This window comes from Dufourea novaeangliae, unplaced genomic scaffold (genome assembly GCF_001272555.1).
Source record: "Dufourea novaeangliae isolate 0120121106 unplaced genomic scaffold, ASM127255v1 scaffold90, whole genome shotgun sequence".
In the NCBI taxonomy this organism is placed as follows: domain Eukaryota; kingdom Metazoa; phylum Arthropoda; class Insecta; order Hymenoptera; family Halictidae; genus Dufourea; species Dufourea novaeangliae.
In genome coordinates, this window is record NW_015373969.1 from 452035 (window position 1) to 465987 (window position 13953).

General features: G+C 46.3%; 1 protein-coding gene across 1 annotated transcript in view; it reads right to left on the minus strand.

Moving 5' to 3' along the window:
- The window catches only part of LOC107186803 (ubiquitin carboxyl-terminal hydrolase 48-like), a 55773-nt gene that overhangs the window by 19159 nt on the left and 22661 nt on the right, over nucleotides 1-13953 (minus strand). The window contains exons 14-16 of the mRNA XM_015574743.1: nucleotides 7936-8066; nucleotides 7386-7505; nucleotides 4082-4207 (exon numbers count right to left, since the gene is read on the minus strand). Coding sequence (XP_015430229.1) covers nucleotides 4082-4207; nucleotides 7386-7505; nucleotides 7936-8066 — 377 coding nt within the window. The remainder of the gene's footprint in view (nucleotides 1-4081; nucleotides 4208-7385; nucleotides 7506-7935; nucleotides 8067-13953) is intronic.

Below are 13953 nucleotides of genomic sequence, written 5' to 3' on the forward strand. Positions count from 1 at the left end.
AACCGTGGACCAATATTCCCTGTGGCAAAGAAGCTCCTACTCCTCGTCCAGGCTCGCGAGATTGTTTCGCGAAATCCTTCCGTCGTAAAACGGGAACGGGCGCGCGTATAATCGTATAAAACTTTAGTTAAGCACAGAGATTATTATTGTCCCTCGCCGACGGACAATTAATCCATTTTCCGAGAAAGAATCACAGCTAAAGCTGCAGTATACGAAGTTTTACCTACAGACATTCAGGTTCATCGTAGATTTATGTAAATTCTGATATTTACACATCTCCACTTGCATCGCGATTGATACTGGAACTACCAAGCAAGTCAAAATTATCTGTCAGTATACACTCTCGTAACTTTCTGTATATTCTTGTAAATACTTTTGCAAATTTTTGTAATTCTTTATATAGTCCTGTAGAACTTGACTGATTAGTGGAATATTAGTAGAATATTAACCGATAATCGAGCTATTATTCTTCTCTAAATACACGTTTCCACAAAGCCCCGTAATAAAGATCGCCAGAAAAATGAACTTCTTCGAGACGACGCAAGAAACATCCGTGATGCAACGAAGAAACCAATCGATCATTACCGGTACAAATTAACCTGAATTCCTTGGGGCTGCAACGACTCGATCAAAGTTTTATCACGAGATTAGAGCACGCTGCTCCCTGGACTGTGCAAGGCCCGGAGAAAAACCAAGAACCGATATCACACCGTGAAATTCCGCCTAGTCGCGTAACACTCTGCCTGGATCGAGGATAGCGTAGACTAGTAGACGATCTAGCCGGATGGGTGCTAGGGAGACACACCGTCGAAATTCTCGTCGGGATCGAGAGGAGGGACAGGCGGAAAGAAGTTCCAAGAGAGTGTTGCGACCGCAAAGCCAGCGGACCGTTCAGAAGATCGGCTCGCATAGACGCGATCTCTCGAAAGAAGTACGCGTATTATTTATTTCACGGGTTTAAATTTAGACCTTAGCCACCGAAGGGAGGGGACGCGTGGTTTTTCGTTTGGCGCCATGAAATCGACCCGATTGGAAGAACCCGATGCAACGGTGGCGGCTAGTGGCCGAGAGATAGAGAGAATGCGAGCAAGAATCGGATGGGGTTTTTGGAATTCTTTCCGCCGCGAAAACCACGCGTCACGGTGCTTTGCCCGATGGTCCGTGGAATGGATTAATGAATAGCAACAGAGCGGGGATATCCCCCCTCTGGGATGAGTAATTTAAAACTGTACAACGAGAGAGAGATGGGCTACCGGTTTTACAGTCTCAGAACGGAATGAAGAAAAACCACAGAGGGAGGGAGAGAGAGAAGGACCAAGAAGCCAGGATATATCCTCTTATACATTGACTGATGAATATCGGCAGTTAATTAACCAATTCAACGGGCGTAATTCCTTCGTAAAGTGAACGTAAAACTTGATTACCCTCGTCGAACGGACCAGGATGTCCGGTCGCGAAGTGTCGATACGAATGTCGTTTTGCCAACATTAAACGCGCTGGAGTCACCGAGGAACGGGAAAGTTCAACGCTCCAGCAGTCATCGTTGTCGAGCTGGACAAACTCTCGTCTAAGGGAACGGCGATAATGATGATGATTCTACCCAGCAATTAGAATTCGCAGCTGGTACGATGGGACTGAACGAACCAGTCCGGTGAAGGAAGGCATATTGCTCTATCTCTATTCTCTGTCGCGATCACTCTGGTGTTTAACGGGTTTGACTCTCGAATCGCCTAGCCTAGGACGGCTATAGTTCCAAGAGAGAGACAGAGATTGCTTTCATAAAATCAGTGGACTGTGAACACGGAGGAATGAGCGGCGGCGACGACGACAGCTTCTGACCCGGCAAAAACTGGGCACGTCCGCTGAATTTTTGGCTGAATCTTCGATCCTCGTGGCCCGCGCGAACTGCCAGATATGCAGTCGGCTGAATCGCGAATGGCGATCGCATATGGCGTCCACACACTGTCCCCCTCCCACTGCTTGCTTCTCTTAGGGCATCAAGGGGAGCGTCGACGAATTTCTGCGGTGCAAATCCATTCCATAGGATAATGGATAATACATAATGATAACAGGAAAGCAAATTGGATGTCGTTTGTTATTTTTTTAGTTTCCACTAGAAGGTAGTAAGATAATTTGGAGCATCGAAGGAATTGTTATCAGCCTATTCGTTGGATAAAGAAGATCTTCGAGGGGGTTGGAGCTGAATCCCACCGTGGAAGGCTAGTCTTATTGTAGCGAGAGGCCAATTAACACTTCTAATCTCGGGAGGCGACGTTCTCGAGCTAATCCCAAGACGAGATCGGCGGTCTTGCACGTTATCTTGGACCATTGCCGACGTTACTTATCCATTGTCTCGGGCTTAAGGGAAACGGTGGCTAGATCTTAAATCTAAATTGCACCTGTTTGTCACTGTCCGCTGCCCCTAGCGCGCTGCGCGACAAACGTATCGTTCTGACAACGATTAACTCGCCTATCATGGGGGGACGCGATCGAGAGGATTTCTAGTTGGACGAGGAAAGGGAGAAAATTTTCGGAAAAATTTCGGAATAGATTTTAAGTAATTTCACACATTTAACAGGTTCCGTGACAAAGTGAAAAAGGCTATACGTAGGCAGACACTCTTTATTTCGTTCTCCAAATTTTAAATTACCGAAAATGTGTGTCTTCTGTTAATAGAGACTGTTGGTCTTGTTTCAAAATGACAGTTCGACATTCACACATACCGTGCCACATGTACCACCGATGGTACGCGTTAAACTTTCCATTCAGGCCGCGTGTACCACCGAACGCGTACTTGTGGCACGGAACGTATAAAACTTTAACACTGGAACTACCGACGATGAACGTATATCTATTTGTACTACATAGATTAATAAACATGACAAACATTCAGATATTCGAGGCTTTCGGGTGTAAGCCTGGTGGCATTATTTTCCCAACGTTTCGCAAGCATTGCAGCCAGCTTCACCAGGGTGTCGAATGTCAATAAAGAATAAACTATTAAAATATTATGCATCTCGAATGCTTCTTTGGCTAGAATTTCTACGATAATGATAGAGAACAGGATGTCCAAAGGTCGTAAGGTGATCGACGACCGTATGATCGAGAAAAAGTCGCGTCCGCGGTGGAAAAAAAACCAAAAAGAAGCAGAAATCGATCTCGGTTTGTCCGTATCGAATGCGGCTGACTAATCCACGAGTTATGCCCGGCTCCCGTATACGTTTACGTAGCGAACTATTTATCGACAGTTGTCGGGGCACGCCCCTCGTGTATACCTCTCTATTCCTTCGAACCACGCTGGAAACTCGCCTGCGATCCGTATCTTTGCCGGATTTTTCAGGTAATCACCGGTCTACCGATCCGTTTCAACAGCGATAATTGATTTCCAACTACTGGTCAACCGCATGAACGTATAAACGACAGCCAAGCAAAAATCAATCGACGAATTAGCGATGCTCTTTTCGTTGGTTAAAAAGTAACAATTTCGATCGTATTCATTTTAATTCTTCCTAATCGTGATTTAACAGCGATCAACTATCGAACAGGGAAAAAGAAAGGAAAAAGCCATTAGAATTGGTTCGATTCTGCCTGTAAGATCAATTCGTACGAATACTCGTTGGTGAATTAAAGGCCCGCGAGAGTCGTTCTTTCTCTGTTCGACGAACGACGACAAATCGCGTGGAAACTGAAAGCAGGAAGCGTCGACGACGAGCGGCTTCCTCTACCCGTTGTTTTCTTACGACCGAAACACGTTCGAGGGATCTTCCTGTAACCCTTTCAGGACGATCCTGAGGGTCTTGCTCGAATTCTTCTGCGCTTGGAATGCGATGCCACGAATAACGACGGAGAGAACCTCTGCTCCTGCGTCTTATTAGTCGGGCCATTGTGACCGTTACCGGAGCAATTGCCTTTAATTGTGAAAAATTTCACGAATAAAGGAACCAGATAGCAGAAACAGAAGAGTATACAGCCGACGTTTTATCCCTACATGTCAAATAAATCGAAGTGGTATTTCATCAGTTCAGTGTCACTTTCAATAAAAACTGTATCGAAAGAAAAAGAAAAGAGAAAAAATTCTTACCTTTAAGGTGAGAAGCGCCCCAGGAAATATACCGAGCGCCGCGAGACTTTGGCTGTGATCGGTGAGCTCGTGTTCGCCAAGCATCAGGTGTTGATCGTACGGTCCAGCGCCACAGATCTGCATAGTCTAGAATAGAATAAGTAATATTAGAGAAAGGTATTCGATCCTGTTAGCGCGCCAAAGGATCAAATTTACAATAACTCGAGGAGAATCTCCACGACAACGGTAACAAATTCTTCGGATACTACAGGAAATTGATAAAATTTCGAGACTCGCGCGGCCTTTCTTGCGCGTGCGTTGAAGTCCAAGGGGGGAGGGTAAGGGTAGAAGAATGGGAAGAAAAGGGCCGCATCTTGAAGTCGGAATCGAGAGAAGCATGCGTCCGGGGTAATTGCTTAATTTGTGGAAGCCGTCTCGAGAACGGTTTCGCGTTGGCCGTTCGAGTCCGTCCTGCGGGAGGCCAGCTTCCACGGTGCCGATGTAAACGTACAGGTCGGTTTCTGTTTTACGAGCGAGTAACCGTCGGGAAAAAGAGCCACGAACTCGAGACGATGGAAGGGAAGAGAGGACGCGCGCGCGAGCACACGGAACACCCTGGTTATACCGTGTCCGACGTAAACCGAGTTAAACTGTCGGCAGAATGATCTTTTCGGATCTGTTTTTCTTCTACCCCTCTTCCTGGATCTCGTTCGTGGCCTTCTTCAGTCGTAGACGATCCAGAGTAACCCGCGGTTTTCAGGTTTGGAGTTCGTTTGCTTTAACACTAGAACTATTAGGTTCGTAAACTCTTATAGGAAAACTATTTTTCTTTGATTACCCACACTAACATGCTGCTGGTGAATTAAAGAACCATTTCGGAGAGTACTGAATGGGATTCCAGCGATTCGACTGTATCCGAGTTTTTGTCGAAATTTCGAAGGTATCTGGATCGTCTACGGTGATCTTGCAAAAGGGTTTCCGTGAAATCGATTTCGACCCGTATACCAATGATTAGTCACGAACAACCCCTATTTCCATGCGAACGAACCGTCCCTCCGTGATTCCAATTTCCCCAGAAACTCATACCGCGAATTGTTTTTCCTCTTCCGTGGATTCCTCGAGCGAATTCGCGACGCAAAAAGAAACCGGCAAAGGTCGAACAACGCGGAGGAGGCTGGACAAAAAGATGGCGATCGCGATCGGTGACAAGGAATGCGGTAGAAAGTAATACTTACAGCGGGAGCAATTGGCGTTACCGACGATTACGTAAAATCGATCGTCGAAGCGCTATTGTCCCGTCCCGATTTGCCTGTTCCGCGACTTGTCGTCGCGCATTCGACCGTGAAATTCGAGGATTCTTTGTCGTTCGACAAAAAATGGGCGACTCTCGGTTACGTCGAGTTTTGTCAAACGAACGGCCCCTCGACCCGCGAACGACACAACAGCAGCAACCACCCTTCCGCCTATTCGGTCCACGATATTACTTTCGAACCGGGATCGTCGTCTAATATCCGTCTGTTTAAGTTTCATGCTCCAGGAACAACGATCCATCGATGGATCGTGCCCGTGTTTCAAGAGCAACGCTCGAAGAACGCTGCTCGAAGCGGCACGAGATGCGCTCGAATTTCAGAGTTTTACTACTGACTGCGCAGCGCGCAATTATTGCGGTGAAACCGCGGTCACTTTGTAGTTTCGTCATTTCTGCAGATTTTTCTAGCTAGGGGAAGAAGAAAAGAAAGAAAGAAGATTCGCTGACCTGTTGTTAAGCCAGTCCCTGGATTGTAGACGGCGTTCTAAAATTCGTAACGAATCTCGACGGTGGTGATATTTCGACAGGAAATGAAATAAAAAATATGAAGTTTCGAGAATAATACGATCAAGGGGATGGTAACAGGTACGATTTGACAGTCTCTCAGAAGGTGGCTCTTGACACACGCGTAATCGAAAACCAACACAAAATACGAGGTCTCGGTCACTGGAACTATACAGGAGAGAGGGGCCACTGAATGAGAAGAAGAAGACTCGACATCCCATTGACGCCGGCGGCCTTTCTCGCGAGCGGATATTAAAAAAGCTGAAAAAAGGGTGTAGCAGCGTTGGACGGAGGTGGTTCAAACAAAAATCAATTCCGGAGAGGGGAGAACAACTATGAACTCAGGTTCCTCCCATGTAGATACGAATATTCTTCAAATAAATCGGAATTGGAGACGAATTTTCCACAGAAATCAGTAAAATAGTATCATACAGCATGATGTATCCTGTACATTAAATTACTACACAGAAGCTGCTACATTAACCGTACGATGCTGCATTAATTTCAATTTCGTGAAATTCCAGGTATCAACGGAAGCAACATCTCGACACCGGATGATTCGCAAGAAATCGCGATGCAAGGAGAGACAGAGAGTGAGAGAGAAAAAGAGAAAGAGTTGACTAGGCACCGGTATACATGGACGGAAGGAAGATCCATAGGAGCCGAACGAAGTGGAGTGAAGTGGAGTGGAGTGGAGAGAAGTCGGAGGCCTGTTATTAGCGCGAGGTTTATGCTCTTTCGAGTTTTTGCCGGTGGCCCCGAAGACGGAGAAGGAGACGACTGGGCCGCGCAGCCTCGCAATATAAATACGCTTAATAGTTTAAGCACACTCTGGCCGGGGCCCAGGCATATGCTAACCAGCCATAACTGCGGGGCTTTACTACTTTCGTCCACCGAACGAACCGAACCCGACTAACACCAGGCCTAACCGCGCATAGTAGCCTGGCTCTCTCTCTCGTAGGGTGTCTGACTTCAAGGGAGAAGGCGACCTCTCTCTTTCTACGTCCAACGGGACGAAACACCCTCGTAAAACGCGGCGTTTCTCGGCCCGCAATAATCTCTTTCAATTACCGCGTGATCACTGTCATTGTCAGCAACTACGATCGATTGGGGAACAAGGGTTAACCCTTCCGCGATTTAATACCGCGCACTGGACCAAAGCACCGTGGATGTTTGCAGAGTAAAACGTGGTAAAAGTTGGGACGTTGGTTTATTTGAATCTTGAGAACTTTCTAAGAGACTCCCATAGACGACACGATTTGTCGTACGATAAGGTGCACAGAGAGTTGGATAAACGCAAAAATTGTAACTGTCGAAACGTTCTCGGTTGTGCGATCAGTTGTACGATAAATCGTATCGTCTATGGCAGTGTTTTTCAATCTTCTTTTCTCTCACGGCACACTTGAGCCAATAGTTAAACTTAGTTAAACACAGGTTCAAAGTCACTGATCCATGGAGTGTTTAACGTTTAGATATCCGAGAATGATTCACCCCGTGGTATGTATCACTCACCATCAGTTTTAGCTCCTTGAGGGTGATTTCCGAGGAAACTTTGAGCTCGTGGGATCCCTTCAAGTTCCGCCGTGTTCTCGACGGCCTGGTGGTCTGTATCTTCGGTCTCTTTGCAGCCACCTGAAACGACCAGAAGAAACATTGTTAAGTTAACATCGGAACAAAGCTTCATGGGTACGAGGAACCTGGTATATTCTCTATAATATTCTTAACACCCTGTCTGGTCGAGAGTTCGAAAAAGAGACAGCAAAGAAAGGACTGGATTCGATGACGAAGGAAAGAAGCAGGTGGGCCTTTAGGTCGCGTCAGGGAAACTTAATGACGATTATTATCGTGAAATGAATGAGGTGGGGTGGGGTGGGGGGCCAACCTCCTTATCGACCGACATCAATCTGGACCGGTCGACCGGTTTCCAGGACACTCGGGTGACTTTGCACCCTGGCCCATTAACAAAAATCCCTTGTAGCCCCACGTCTCCGAAATTGCCTTTATTCGATCACCGATTCAACCTTAACATTATTTCATTACACGTTCGCTTATACTAACTGACCTCTGTGTCGTTCTCCGACTTCGAATCCTCGTTCTCCTCCACGCATTTTATGTAAATCGTCGCCCTCTCGTACTTCAGGCTCTCCAGACGTTCTTGTTCCACTCTCACCAGCATACAGGCTGCGCAGAGACCTGAAAAACACAAAATATGAATTTCAACCAACTTTTGAATGTTTGTTTTCAATAGAAAAGTGGGTAAATAAAATATGGTATTCGGAAAGTGTCAGAATGATCGACCAATTTCAAGATTCCTTTAACACCCCCGTCCCCGAAACCATCCTTCGTTAACACCCCGCAAGGGGTCAGATTACATCGAGCAGGCGAAGTTACAAAGTCACCGAAAGGGGAGGGAAAATGGGGCTGGAGGGGTGCAGGGAACGATGGTGGGCGGGGGCATTTTGACGACGACGACGACGACGACGACGCCGGCTCGGCCGGTGGCTCTTATCCCATGTATAATAGATTGCTTACGGCCGGCGAGATTAATACAGTAATTAATAATATACGGTGACCAGGACCGCCGTAAGAAGCGGCCATTGTTGCTGGCCGGACAGCGCAAAAACCAGCTCGAACGGCTTTCAGGAGCGTTACGTCATGTTCAGACAGTTTCCCGCTAAAGGGGCTGCTGTCGGGCCAACCCACCCCATCCCTCTCAGAACGCTCTGACCCCGAATGAATTCGAATGTCCACCACCACCACCCTCTGGCCGAGGGAGAGCCTCCTAATTACGCGGTATCGCGCCACTATCCAAGGCAAGAAGAGCCACTCGAGCGATTACCTGACGTTGGTCGACCTGTATATAGGGGGGTGCTTCGAGGTTTTGTCCTGGAACGACGGTCGATTTTTGGACACAAAGACGCCTCCTGGGGTAATGTTCACAACGAGTCAAAAATGAAAATTTACGTTATCGAGTGCAAAATTCAGGGGGATGAATTTCGATCCCAATCGAATTCGAACTTCATCCCTCTGTTTCGCGAAAACTAGGTGAATTACTAATGAGTCGAGGAAAACTTTTTACGGTCCATAGATTTCACCCCCTTCGATTGCGCCTTTTCACGAAATTGCAGCGTATATAATTTCGAAAGATGAGAAGGAGGAGGTTTATGTAAACGGTAAGAAATAAAACGATTAGATTTTAGTTTACTGCGATCGCAGTCCTGTTTTCCGGGAATCACGAAGGGATAGAGGTCTACGTGGCTGTTACTCGAAATGAATTTCAAATGTCCACCCTTGGACCACCAATTACAAGACTGCCGGAGAGGGTGCACGATAGGATCGTTTGCTATCGAGTTTAATCGGAACCTGGAACTAATCAGGGATACGTGTGGGACGACTGAGAATCAGTCGGACGAAACCCCTGAAACCCGTTTTCGAAGTCTTTTCATCCTATCGCTGTATATCATCCCCTTTAGATCGTGTCTACTGTACCTGTTCTTCGATAAACATAGGCAGGAGAGGAACTTAACCCTCTAATGATAAAGTCAGTGTCGTACGCGACCCAAGTTATAGTTCCTCTAGTGCTGTCCCCATTCTATTGTTTATTATTCTCTTTATTACTCTCGTTTTAAAATATTTCTTATTACGTTTGTAGTAAATATTCAATACATATACTATTATATGCTACAGGCTAGACGTACCAGTGAATGAACACGTTGGTTACTCGTCCGAAAATAGGAAAACGAGCTCGAGTCGAATTCGACTCCACCTTATCAAATACGACCTTAAAACCCACCTTACCATCGAGGCTTAATTTTCTCGAAAGAAATGAAGCAAGGAGACGTCGATATTGTATCGAGCAAAAGGAGTGCATCGTTTGGAGAACACAGTCGAGGAGGAATCGCAAGAAGAGAGGAGAGTCGAAAGTCAAGGAGGAATCGCAGGAGGCAGCGATGCGTGTCTCGAACAAACCGACAAGTGGGTTTTATTGGCTAATAATACACAATAGGCTGTAGCGGTTCCCAATAGAGCGGAGCAGCGACGACGGGTTTCCTCGTGTATTTCCCTAAAGTGCCATCGGAGGGCAGTCAAACCATAAACGGGCATCGAAGGGAGGGGAAGGGGGCAAAAACTTGCGACAGGATTAAGCGGAGAGAAGTTTCTCGGGGTTGCGCGATCGAGGCCTCCCTCGATTCCTTTCGGATTTTATCGCGTGCGTGGAAACGGCCCGTCCGGAAATCCCTCGCGGGACACCCAATCGAACTTTTCCTCGAGTTCGAGACGCGTCTCTCTCCCGTGTAATGTCTATCGTGTTCCACAAGAAATCTACTTACAGTGATATCAGTGAAAATACCAAAGACAATTTATCCGAGTTCCGAAAAGATTAGAACTTCTTCGAGAAATAGCTGTCCATTGACATTCAGTCTTCCAGGTCCCAACTGTTTCACCTCCTATATCGATTCTATTATTCTACTTTTACAAATGTTCTACAGATTGATTAGAAGATTTGGTTTTCTCTGATCAATCACTGGCACCGAATTCCTCCTGATCCCCGAGTAATAATTGCGGTGTGCAACTGATCGGTGATCGAATCCAATTACACGGTGCGTCTCTGTCCCCTGAAATTAATCGTGTAATTCCTGGGTCGAGATAGACGCGAGGGGGCTGTGTTGCACCTGAGGCACATGGGGCATCGAAAGCGAAGAGATCGTATTCGTGCATTTTCATAGAATACACCCGAACTAATCAAGATCGATAAATCAAACGAACAGCCGGACAGATCGTATCGGACGTCCCGCAGGAGTTGCAATGACACGAAAACCGGGGGATCAGCTTAATAGCAAAGTGAAGAAAAAAAAATGAAACACGAGGTGTGGGGTAAAAATCAGTGTAGAGGGGAAAAAACAGAACGCTCTAGGGGAAATTCATACCCAGTCCGTGAAATCGAATGATCGACGAGCTTCGAGGAGACGAACAATTTGTGATTCCGTTACGGAAAATCGCATCTACGTGACTCTTTACAAAATCAGTGGAAGTTCAGTAGCAGAAAATATTTCATGAATCTATGATTTGGATTAGAAACTAGGCTGCTTTTACCAGAAGTAAGAAGTTTGTTAGATGTCCGGGAGATCAGGAGAAACATCCCTTCTACGAAAGTTCCGTTGACTCTTCGATCACAATCGAAGCCGCGTTAAGCGAAAGAACAGGCGGCGCGGCATTATATTAAAGGGTCCATGGTTGACTTTCATTCATAACTCGGAATTCATCCCGTGAATAAAAGATTGATGCTTGTCAGCCCTTGTACGACGAACATTCCACCCACCCCCGAACGTGTCTCGATTTGCAAGGCATAGTAAAATAATGATTTTAATAAATTGTGATTAAAATTTTGTCCAAAGAAGGTTTCAACATGTTAAACTGTTCTTGTAAATCATTTACATGTCGTCTAATATACACAAAAATGCAAGAAAATATTTCTTTGGTAATGTTTAAATAATTTAGGAATGAAAAGGATAATCGTCGATTTTCACTGTGGAATAAATCTTCAAAAGGCGACATATAAAAAATTGTTTTACAAGACGACCAAGTGGCGGAAATGAGCAAGTTATATATAAGTTGTAGCTAATGGAACGAGATGACAGCACAGAAGGAATTTACCGAATGCAAGGAGTGGCGCGGTTTCCCTCCCCTGTTTCAGGGCTCTAACGATGCCGGCCGAAGAAGGAGAAGATCGTCGTAACAATCATTTCGCTAACGAACGTCTTCGACGCGCCACAACAAAGTCGAAATATAATCCTCTTACCCGCGAGAGGAGAGTTGTATATACGCAGCCGGGTCGCGCGCGTGTAATCGGGGGCTTAAAAGCTGGCATTACCACGCGGCTTCCCGGATCCGCAGCGGGAGAACCCGGCCGCGTGTCTCGAGGAAATCGGAAGGACGCTAATGGATGCCCGATCGACGAGTTAATTAAACGAGCAACCGTGGTTTGCGGCCCCAATTTCGCGAAACAAATAAGTCTTCGGCTCGTTTCACGTAGGGAATTTACAAAAGAATCATATTTAATACATATATAATCTGATAAGGATAAACGAGGATAAGTCCTCATTAGTATACAAAAGTGTCAATATTGAAATAGTTACGTAAAACGCATATAAGTTTGCATCGTTTAAACCCATTAAGTTTAATAGGGTCTGAATTAGCCAGTGATGATATATGTATAACGAAGTGGTACAATAGTCCGTGTGAATCTGAATAATTTCGTGGGGGTATAAAGATTTTGGTGGCATGACGAAGATTCGAAGACGAAATAAAAATGCTTCGAAATATGTACGATGAAGCATTAGATCTGGAATAATCTTGATCAAGAACGATCTCTCTACCTTTAACCAAAAAAGAATACCCTGTTTTCGCCCTTCTTTGTTCAGGAGACCTTAAATTTCCCGGACGAATGAAAAAAGGCAAACCGGAGTCCAGCGATCTGTACGATTAGGCTTCTGGATTAACGAAGGCTCTCCTCGCTGTCAGTATCGCGGAACAACCCCACGGGCGTTGCGCCAGTGGTAAACGAGGGCAGAAAGGTTCTAAGTGAGCTTTATCCTCGTTTTATCTTGTTTTCCAACCGTCTCTCGATCCCCTCCCGCGCGACCAGAGGACGAGCATCGGTCATCTAGGCGCTCCATTTAATCCTGCTGGAAAAGAACCCCCCCGTCGCGCGGAGACAAGTGGGGGATATCCTGCAGGATCAGAGAGAAGGAGCAAGATGAAGGAGGGGGATACAGGCCCCAGAAACCGGCGGGATGTCGCTAATTCGACCCTTCGAAACTTGACCTGCTCTCTCGACTTTCCGACCGTCCTGCTTCCCACTTTAATTCACGGCGTTATTTTCTCCGCCGCGAACTGATGACTCCTCTTAATTGTCCGTGGCTAATGTTATCATTTATACGTCTACCCTACAGATATATGTTCAGCTCCTGCATCAACTGTGGTCCTGAAACTCCTGGAAAGATAATCGAAGCTTTCTGATCCAGGATTTTCGAAAGTTCATACATGATCTCAAGTTACAGAATTTAACTAAAACGTATGATTATGTATTTTAGCATTTTATAACAAGACCAACATATTCCAAAGAAATCTGTTCCAAAACACGTCCAAAGATAGATGAGCAAGGATCTATCTGAACGCAAGTATGTACCGCCGTCTGATAGATCATCGAAAAACGTTCGCCTTCCGTGTGTTAAATATCATCCAGCTTCCAGAAACAGAGATCAATTTTCGAGAGCATCCACCGTTCCCTGTGAACAAGTCGCAAAGTCGTGTCCATTGGTCGGCGAATGCATATATTAAGACGTGTCCGGCGCACTTGTCGCAGCGGGAGAGGAGGTCTAACAAATGTCCCTCCTGAAGTGTTTGACCCCTGGCAAGTTGAACCACCACCGTTCCCACCCCCTGGTAGACTAAATCTCGTAGTCGTGATCCCTCCAGAGGACGCGTTTATGGAAGGACGACCAGTACAACGGAGCCGAACCCGACCGCGCGCAGCCACCGGAGGAAACTAATCAGCAAATTCGTGTTCTAAATCTAAATCGCCGTCCGAATATTAATTCGAGGCCAGTCTGTCTCTGTCCCACTGGCCGAAACGACGGCGGGCCAAAACTCGCGTCGTTCTCCCTCCTCTCCTTTCTGCGGGCGCCTCCTCGTTCCCCAACGTTTCTAGGTTTTGCGATACAGCCCAGTAGCGTAGCTAGGCTGATTTGTGGCGCCTGGCTGCCGCCTAAACGATATTTACGACTGTCGTTCACGGAATCGAAACACCGTGGCGCTCGCTGAATAGCGGGAGGATAGTCGAGGCTTTTAATCGCGGGTCGAAAAGCTGGCCTTCCCGGAAGAACCGAATTCGGAGTCCCGATGGCGCGAGTAAAAAGCGTCGCGACGAGGAACTGGTTGAAGGAACCAGGACTGGAGACTAATTCGATTTCCTCTGTTCGTTTCTTTCGCAGTTTGGGGGACGTTTCTTCAACCGTGCGTGTACGTTTGCAAGTTTTCTGAATCCGACATTGTTCTCGATTCATCAAAGAATTTCTCA